This window comes from Octodon degus, unplaced genomic scaffold, assembly GCF_000260255.1.
Source record: "Octodon degus isolate 3935 unplaced genomic scaffold, OctDeg1.0 scaffold00199, whole genome shotgun sequence".
NCBI lineage: Eukaryota > Metazoa > Chordata > Mammalia > Rodentia > Octodontidae > Octodon > Octodon degus.
In genome coordinates, this window is record NW_004524775.1 from 2,713,765 (window position 1) to 2,723,755 (window position 9,991).

General features: G+C 50.8%; 1 protein-coding gene across 1 annotated transcript in view; it reads right to left on the reverse strand.

Annotated features, from left to right (window-relative positions):
- Positions 1–823: 823 nt before the first annotated feature.
- The window catches only part of Herc2 (HECT and RLD domain containing E3 ubiquitin protein ligase 2), a 215,642-nt gene continuing 206,474 nt past the window's right edge, over positions 824–9,991 (reverse strand). Inside the window, exons 85-92 of the mRNA XM_004644472.2 lie at positions 8,770–8,853; positions 5,724–5,865; positions 5,408–5,602; positions 4,591–4,703; positions 3,746–3,936; positions 2,830–2,935; positions 2,306–2,518; positions 824–1,141 (exon numbers count right to left, since the gene is read on the reverse strand). Of these exons, the coding sequence (XP_004644529.2) occupies positions 869–1,141; positions 2,306–2,518; positions 2,830–2,935; positions 3,746–3,936; positions 4,591–4,703; positions 5,408–5,602; positions 5,724–5,865; positions 8,770–8,853 (1,317 nt within the window). The 3' untranslated portion in view covers positions 824–868. The remainder of the gene's footprint in view (positions 1,142–2,305; positions 2,519–2,829; positions 2,936–3,745; positions 3,937–4,590; positions 4,704–5,407; positions 5,603–5,723; positions 5,866–8,769; positions 8,854–9,991) is intronic.

Sequence of the window (9,991 nt, forward strand, 5' to 3'; positions counted from 1 at the left end):
TGCCAACTTTCCTCTGGGCAACTTCCATCTTCCTGAGGATCACTTCTTTGTCCTGGAGTTTGTTTTTCTGATGCCAAAAACAGTATAGCATAAGACTGAACTGGCTTAACTACCAATGTATGAAAGACTGGAGTTCACTTCTTGGTTCTGGTACATACACCAGTGCTCCTGTAACTGGGTAAGAAAGCTGAGCCTGCACTTTTGTGACAGATGTTTTATTTATAGGGAATTAAAATCTTGGCATATACATGGTGCAAACATTATATATAATATGCTTCCCACGATAGAAGGTACACCTGTGAAGGGATGGGCAATAAACAGCCTTTTTAGTTCTGGTTGAAATAATCTTTGGATGCATTCAAATACTGGGCATTTAATATCCAAAAGGCTTTTAATAAACAAATTCAGAGTAAAATTGGTTGAAATGTGTATAATACAATTTACCTGTTACACAGCATTATCAATATACAATCCAGATGATGCATGACACTTGAAGAAAGAAGGGGAAACTCTATTGCACCCACAAGTAAAAAGGCTTTATTCATTTCTGGGACACCGCAATTCAGTATTTATATAAACATTTACACACTGTAGTAAACACAGAGTCTTATATGTAATGCAGCATTATGGGGTCAAAAAACCCTTCTAAGGAAGTCTCAAAATGAATACCAGGAGCCCTCGTGATGTCCCGCGTGCAGGCTGCTTTCCCCCTGCTACTCTACTCCTTCCATCGTTGCGGTCGGGCTCCTCCTTCCTCGCTCTGAGGACAGGGACTTCTCGGTGGACACAGCAGATGCTGCTCACCGGGACAGCAATGCGCTGCTCGCCTGCTCGGCGTCTTGTGGCTTCCAGATGGTGCCACTCCCCCTCAGTGCCCCGTTAAGTAATCCTGTGTGGAGTCGGAGGCAAACGAGTCCGCGTCCTCATTGTCGGAGTCGGCACTGCTGTCATCGGCAGCCGGCTCACCTGTGAGGGCGATGCGCGCGTAGTCATCAGTGTCGATGGACTTGCAGAAGTGGATGGCGTACTTGAGCTTCTCCTCTAGTACTTGCTTGCAGGAGTACCTGGGCAGCTTCAGCAGGAAGAAGCAGGTATAGGACTCAGGAAGGAAGTGGTCCGGAGGGTTGTATTTATCCAGTACCTATTGCCAGAGACACAACGTAATCAGAGTCTACATACAGGAATAGGGAAAAGTGCAAATCTGTTTCACTGCCTTCATAGACTCTGCATTTGCAGAAATATTATTGGCTATGAAGAACAAGATATCAGAAAACAGAATGTAGCCAATTTTGCAAATAAAAGAATAACCAATTCCTAGGACTTACTTGTAGTGAAAAATAGCAGTTGCTGACTTGATAGTGATTCTTTCTTACAGTCCTATGCGGAGGCCCAGTGGGTGGTAACACCGCCCCTCCCCAGCACAGGTGGGGTCCCATCCTGCTGCAGGCCCCGGCACAGGGTGGGGCAAAGCCCTCCAGGAGTCCACCTGCTTACATTTGGACTCTCCAGAGCAAGACACAAGGTGGCAACAAGAATCATGGGCAAATCTAGTAACCACCTGCTATTTGAGAAGAAAACTACACATGCCCCCAAAGATGCTCCTAAAAAAATGGAGACTTTTAAAACTGGACGGGTGCAGGGAGCCTGTGTGGGAAGACTGCGGAAGGAGACCAGGAAAGGGGGTCCTCTGCTGGCCCACCTCTAAGGCTGCCTGCTGCCAGGGCCTCAGCAGAGGGGACGTGCTAATTCAGTCCTCAGTGGCTGAAGGTGAGCTGGACTTGTTTCTAGCCACTGGACCACTAGGTAGGACCCAATGTAAAATCTTGTATTTTCAGCCCGCTGAAAAATCTCGTTCTTCTGTTAGTAACATACTTCGAGATTAGCTGGTGCAATCAGAGATTCAAACAAACCCTTGATATAATGTGTGCATTCAAATTCTAGAATATGCTGACATCACAGCAGCATGGCTGGCCATGGGGCACAGGTCTGTAACCCCAGCACATGGGAGGCTGAGGCGGGATGATTGCCAGGAGTTCAAGGCCATCTGGGCTACAGAGAGTTCAAGGACAGCATGCACTCTACAGTGAGACCCTGTCTCCACAAAACAAAAATAAAAACAAAACAGCAGTAAGCTCTGTGAAAGATCACTGTCCAAGATCTACGATGATGACATCTGAGCCTTCAAGCCAGAGAAGCTGGACGTTTGCCACCTCGTTTCCATGAAGAAACAAGAGGCTTGCTTTCGATCTCCTGCAGGTCACCTGCTGCTGGCCAAGAGCCCCCATAGGCCCAGGGAAGAACCCACCTGGATGACGAAGTCTCTGCCCCGGAAGTCAGCAATGGTCCTGGGCAGCCGCGTCCGGCCCCACACGAAGCGAAGGAAGAGGGAGCGCTCTGTGTTGGAGAAGGACTCCATCACCTCCCAGAACCACTGGATCAGCGACGCAGAAGGCTCGACTCCTTTGTACGTGGCCACCGACTTTAGCAGATGCAGGGGGATGTCTGGGCTGCCACACACCTGCAGAAGGACACTCTGTCAGGGCTGACTGGCATCTCTGGCACTCCTTATTCCTGTAAGAATCTACTGTGTTTTTCTCTAGAGGCTGCTTTGGGCTGAAAGAAGGCCCCCGCTGGACACAAACACAATCCCAAACTAGAACCTCATATATCCTGCGTGGAAAGAGACACACTTACTATGACTTCATTTAACACTACGGACACCTCAGACATTTAAACACAAGGATTTAACTAAGAAATTAACCAGTGATCCTGGTAAACATGCCACCATGCAAAGGGCACTTGCAGGGCAGCTTCACACAGAACACATACCATGGTCTCCAGTTCATATCCCGTGAACAAAGAAAGAAGGGGCACCGGCACCACGCGGGCCATGCCCTCCCGAACAGCAGCCACCTGTTCATCAAATTCACGGAGTCTGAAAGGAAACAGGAACATCTCACCGTTGTCCTTCGTGGCACCGACTGCTCTGCTCTCACAAAACCCAGCCCACCACACCACTGCCACCGGCAGCACAGCTGGGAATGACTGAGAGCAGCGTTTCAAGGCTTCAAGTGATGAAGACATGCACATGGAGCCCTGGCACAAGCAAGCTCCAAATGACCCCAAGTTTATCTATACACAGTGTAAGTTCAGTGACCCACAGTACACTCCCAGACACCATTCTCGACATCTTCAGGGAACCCAGGCCCAACTCCAGGCACTGGGCACCCTCAGGGTCCACACTGCTCCTGGCACTTGGGATTGCACTTAAGGCTCCAAGGCAAACAGAGCACCGGCCTGGACACCCCAAGCACAGTGCTGCGAGAACAGCCACCTGGCATGCACGGCCTGCACGAGGCACCTGCAAGCATCTGACAGCACAGCCGGGAGCAGAAGCGGCAGGATGTCTTGCCATGTCCCGCCTGAGCTGCAATCAAGACATGCACAGACCCACACACCCTGTCCCTGCAGCACTGGAAAAGCACGCATAGGGACACACAACTCCTACAGGCAATCTGCCAACGAGTGTGCTTACATCAGTATCCTACTTGTGACCAGAACACTTCAACTAGAATTGCATTACTTTGACTCCTATTTTGTGACCACAGTCAGCAAAAGGCAAAGGCAAATCTAATAGCATTTTGCTATATATAACACTTCTTTAAAAACGCAGACATCCAAGCATCCACTTTCTGCAATGTCTGCTAATTAGTAAACCAAAGCAGTCAAGGAGATGACCACAAACCTGTAGTTTATTGCCAGCCGGACATACTCTGCGCGATTGTCCAGGGTGATGTGTGTGTACTTAGAGCTCAGCTGGATGTCCTGGCCACTAGCACTTGGCACTGTGAAGGGCAGGCTCATGGCCTCGAACTCCTCTGAGGTGGCTTCATTGTCACGGATGTACATGAGCCCAGGAATGAAATCTTTATCAACCTTCAAGGAGAAAGAATTCATGTGAATCCAGGTCTTCCTGTGCCTTGGACCACAGGCCAGCCCAACCCCAGGCAATCATGGTAGGCCTTGTCTGCCTCAGGGTGCACTTGAAGGACGCAAGTGTGTGGCACAAACAGAGACACAGAAGAAAGCCACAGAAAGCACTTCACCACGCAGTGAGGAAACCACTCATAATTCAACAGAGCTCTGATAAAATAAGAGCAATTCACTTTCAAATTCTCCCAACTTATCCTAAGAAGCTGTCAGCTCTTTCTCCTTCCCCAACTTCAAATAAATTATCTTCTTTAATTAAAAAAAAAAAATAACAACAACAACTGCCCGATAATGACCCCTCCTAAAGCCATGCATAAGCAGCAGGCCAGCCACAAGGAGGTCTGGCTTTGGCAGCAGCATTAGGTCCTCCTCTGTGACCCTGAGGTGCTGTGTGTGTGGTCACTGCAGGCCATGACCTTCCTCAGCTGATGAGCCGCGCCAGCTGCAGAGCACCACACAGTTGCCTACCACGTTCCAGGTGCTCCCCAGCTTCCCAGACACAGAGGTCCTCTGCAACTGGAAGGTGGCTGGCTGAGTCCACTGGATATGCAGGCTAGCCAAACCCCAGTCCAACTGCAGACCCCACGGCCAGGCTGTCACCTCGCTGAGGTCCGCAATGGTGAGGCTCATCCCAGCCAGCTGCTTCCACACAGGCTCAGCGAGGCTGAGGCTCAAGGGGCTCCCAGTTCGGATGGCAATGCCCAGCAACACTCCTGATCATGAAAATGAAAGACAGAAGCCATTTTTAGTGGGTGACAGAGTGCTTTGAGTTTGCTCCAACAGGCCCCAGAGCACCTGCTGTGCACTGAGGCCCCAGTGCCTTATAAACCAACGTTACACACTCAGGGGCCTAGGTCCACCCCTAAAACACTGTGCCTATGCCAAGTTCACAGTGTCCTCTGGTTTCTACTAATTCCTCAGTCTTTCCTTCCATGCATAACATGAAGTACAATGAAGCAATTCCCCTTCCCCTAAAGGCAAAGGAGAGCCAGAGCTTCTCCAAAAAGGCAGGTGCTCTGCTGAGGAGCAGCCGTGGGACCAAGACAGAGTGCCCTCAGCAGACACACAGAACCGAAGGACCCAAGGACCAGCACAGGCTCACCTGAGTCTAAGTCTCAGACATGGTTAGGAAGCACAGACATGGTATTTCTGATGTTCGAGGGCCAGAAGGCCCGAAGTCCTGTTACCACACCACCTCACAGCTATGTGCAGTGTGAGCCTCTGAAGGCTCCCGTTACCAGGCCCTGGGCCTGAGGCAGACTCCACACCACCCGCCTCACTGCACAACACCAGAGTCATAAAGCACATGTAAGAAAACAATTCTATAGAAAAAGGTCTCAAAAGCCAAACTAAGCATTTAAAAGACCCCAAAACATCTTCACTCCCAGGACAGGGGGCAGACCACCAAGAGGCCCACCCAGAAAGCGGAACATGCTGCTGTGCACGAGCGCCTTGGCGGCCGGGTTGAACAGGTAGCAGTCGCGGTTGGCCCCGGACTCATCCCTTCCATTGGGCGTCACGATGAGAAGCGGGGTGAGTCCGTTCTGCAGCTCCTCACAGATCTCTGCTATGGACTCGCTGTAGCCGCCTCCACAGTCATCCACAGACTCACCTGGAGGGATGAGACAGTGGTGTTTGGCCAAGCCCCTGTGGCCACCCCGCAAAGCTCAGCACCCTCACCTGGGGTCTGCCTTCTGGGCCACTCAGAGTGTCCAAGTACAACAGGGTCTCACCCACAAACTTGACCTTCCAGACGCGGTGAGGGAGGAGGAGGCTGTCAGGACTAAAGGAGCTCATCTTGGCGCACATCTGCCCAAAGACGGACTTGGTGCCGTCGGGGCCGGCCAACCCACCTTTACTTCTTGAGCGCTTGACCTGGAAAGGAGGAGGCAAACAGACAAGTGGCTACTGCAGCCAGAGAAGCCCAGAGGAGGATGCACCTGTGACGAGGATGCTGGCTCAAGCCTTGCACACACAGCACCGCCTGCCAGGAACCACGCACTCTCTGCAGCAGGCCTGCTCACCGTGTGTGGAAGATGTGAACAACTCCCACTTGTGGAGCCCACACTCTCAGGGCCCCTGCGAGCAAAAGCAGAGATGGGGAGGGCCCGGCCAGCTCACCCACAGCCTTGTTCCATAGGCCCTCACTCTCCCCCAGCACGAGCTGGGGTCCCCTCTTCCACCACTGCTTCCCAGGCACTGGTGACCATGGCCCGTACCACTTGGCACAGCACAGCCAGGGCTGGCAGCATGCAAACACACATTCAAATGGGGACCCATGATAGCACGCTACTTACTAGGAGCAAGGTCTTCACCTCCACCAGTGACCTCACTTTGTGGCCACTGTGGACTAGGACGGACTCTCAATGCTCAGGTGCGGGTGGAACACGCCCTCAGCCAGGACGGTCTTCCTCCCTCCTCACATCTCTGCCCCGCAGAGCCCCTTTCTCTGCTCATAGCTCTCATGCTAAGACCTGGACTGGTCATACCAAGGATGTCCCGTGCCCCAGGGCCAGTGAGGACTTGGCTCCCCTACAGTGCTCAGCCCTGGTGTGCTTCAGAAGTTCCTGGAAGCTTCGCCTCAGAGGATGACACATGAGAAGTGGGGGAAAAAATAGTATTTTTATGCTGACTTTTCCTATGAAGCCCTCACTACCTTAAACTTATTTTAAGCGAATTCTAAGTTAAGTTTAAACAGGTAATTCTCCTTATAGTGATTGCGATCGGGACTAAAAATACAAGAACGAGAAGAACTCAGATGAATTCTAGCTTTTAGGAGGCTCAGGAAGGAGGATTTCAAATTCAAGGCCAGCCTGGGCTACTTAGTGAGACCCTGTCTTAAAACACAAATTTGAAAAGGGCTGGGGACATACCTCCACTGGTGGGTTCAAGCTCCTGTACTGAAAAATACAGCTTCCCAGAGAAAGAACCTTCCTCCGAACCACACACAGAGCTACTTCCTTTCATTGCACAGCCACTCTAAGCTACGCATTAGTCCCAGGAAACTGAACTCCAGAAAGGAAAAGGAGCATGTCCAGAGTGTCACCGATGCCACAGCTTCCTGCCCCACCACTGTGCTGTCTCCCTCTGCGGGCTGAACCAACTCGCAGAGGGCACCCAACACTGGCTTCTCCCAGAACAGCCGCCACGGGACACAGATGCCACACCTGGAGGAGAGAAGCCTGCCCTGCTCCACCCGTGCAGGCACCATGCTGCTGCTCCAGCTTTCCCTCATGTTCTTGCTTGAGTTAAAGGCATCTCTGCTCCACATCTGGAGACACCGCAGAATCAGGAGAGGCCACAAAGCCCTGAACTGCAGCTGGTGGCTGTGCAGAGCGGGTCCCTGGTCAGTCCACATGCATACTGCCCGCCTCTGTAAAAGCCCTGGTAGAAATCTGCCGTTTATCCAGTATGCTCTTTCAAACATGCAGCAAACACCTATGTGACACAAGACTGGGGATATGAAGCCAAGAAGGAAAGGCAGACTCTTGGAAACACAAGACGAGAGAAACCAAGAAGTACTGCCGAGCCTGGCAGGGACAGTCGAGGCTTCGCAGGGCCTGCCAGCCCTGGCCCTGGGAGCCTGTGTCTGCTGAGGCCATCGCTGGCCCACGATGCCCCTGCGCCCTACACTAGGTGATGCGTGAGTCACTGGCTTTCCTTAACTTATAAAGTTTGTAATGGTCATCCAAGGTGGGGAAATAAAAGCTTTTTTATGAACCTAATTAAACAACCCATTTGTCTGTGGAATTGGCTGACTCTGATATCTGCTATTCTGACGTTAGTGGAGAGACCAGTTCTACCAATGTGGTCACATGCACTGTCCAACAAAGGACAAGCGCTTGATGTCTTAATTCAAAATGCCCTCAAGTATAACTCTGAGAAAAATTCCTAGTCATGGAATCAACATCAGGGTAAAAATCATGTGTTAATAAAAAGGTTCAGAAACAAAGGATTTGTTCTTCATGGCTCTGTTTCCGATCCAAGAGGCAAAGCCAATTTCATTTGTGTACTAAATGTCAAAGGCCACACACTATCACAATCAGTCACTGGGATTCCTCTTTAATTTTACTTAATTTTTAGAGCTGTCAGGTCTGCATACACACGGCAGCAGTATCGATTCAGAAATGACCTACTTGTCATTTCTTCTGAGGCAGCCTTAGGAACTCTGGCCAGGCCCGGCACTCAGGAGGGTGTGCTCCCAGCAGGAATGTGAACTCTCAGAGTCATAACTGCTGTGTGCCCCAAAGGCTTTGGCTACTCTACTGCCCTGAACTTAATCCAAGGTGGTGACTGAAGATGCCCAGAACAGCCCTACCTGTACCACGAAAGGGGGACCGTCTCCTAGCCCACAAGAGTAAACTTGGACACAGCCCTCAGCAAGAGAGCAGCAGACACCTGTGAAACACAGGTGACCCCACAGAATGAGTGTACAGCAGACATAGGATGGACATAAAGCAAACATGCACCCCTCCACATACTCAGATGGCCCAGGAGGAGTCCCCACTATGTGGGGGAAACAGAGCTGATTTCTGTTCTTCCCTCTTTTGCTTCCCTGGGTTATCTGAAAGTCATTCTCCTGTTGCAGGGAAAACCCCTACATTCCTATCTGGCAGCCTCCGCATCAGAGTAAGCACATACAGTACGTGCCAGGAGAAGGCAGCGCTTGCTGTGTGAAGTCCAGGTGCAAGGAGAGGGACCCCAGGTCCTCCCTTGCGCCTGCACCACCACAGCATCACTCTGCACATCTGGACTGGGTGAGCAGCCTCCACACATTACCTGGATTCGGTTCAGCTCCACGACAGGACCATGTTGACGATCTCGCACCATAGTTGCTTGCACTACTTTTCTAAAAGCCGCCTCCTAAAATGTGTTCAAGACATAAAGTTTAGAATCTGGTCGGTAAAACATCAACCAACAAACCCTGTCATTGTTTTGTTTCAGTTCTTCAGTTCCTGAAAGCCAGACTTCAGAAGAGAAGGCTCACAGCCTCTCTCTCAGGTTGTGAAGCCACAGAGGAGCAGCTTAGCACTGCTGCGAATGAGGCGGACACGTGGCCTGGGAGAGCTAGACCTGGACAGTGAGGGCCAGGGCCTGCATGCACCTCTCCAACACAGGGCTCCTAGGCCACATCACAAATCCATTAACCATGCCACAAAGCAGCAAAAGATCAAGGAGGCCTCAGGTCAAGCCAGATTAAGGAGGGAACATGCTGCAGCCCTACACTGACAGACACCTGATGTCCGGGATGAAGGTGGGCAGAGGTCAGAAGCAGGCAGCCACACCAACAGGAGGAGAGGGCTTCAGGGGCATCCCAGGAGGAAGACTCCACATCTCTTCCTGCTCCCACCCTCCAATCTAACCCTCATTACTCAGCACCCTCAGGCAGGCACAGATCCAAGTAAAACACACCTCCCTCTCTCATGTAGCAGAAACTGTTGCCAAATGGAAATAAAGCCAATCCTAAGAAAACACCTGTTTGGACAGGACTCCAAATCACTTAGGGCGCCTGCCCATTAGCTCAGTTGTTGGGGCCGGGGAGATAGCTCAGTAGAATAAGTGCTTGCCTGGCAACACAAGGGCCTGAGTTCAATCCCCAGTTCCGCAAAAAAATAAAATAAAAAATCATTTAAACTTCATTATAGCTTTAAGAATAGATCCCCCTCGGGTTAACAACTAAGTTAGCAAATCAAAATTGGAGAAAAGGAAGGGCTGCAAGGTTAGCCAACATTTTGGCCTTAGCCTTTCAAGGTCAGTGAAGACTCTGGACATAGGAGAACCTATACTGTTAACAACATGTAACTCAGCTGTGCTCCAAATTTTCTGATCAAGAAGATTATGGAGCCACAGAGAAATGTGTTCGATGATCTAAAGTGAGCCTGGGGAGAGTCACATGGACAGAAAAAACATTTTCTCAAGCTTTCACAGAGAGCAAATTGGTCAAGCAATGGCCGTGACTCATCCACATGTCAGACACTGACAAAAGGATGTACAAAAGGCA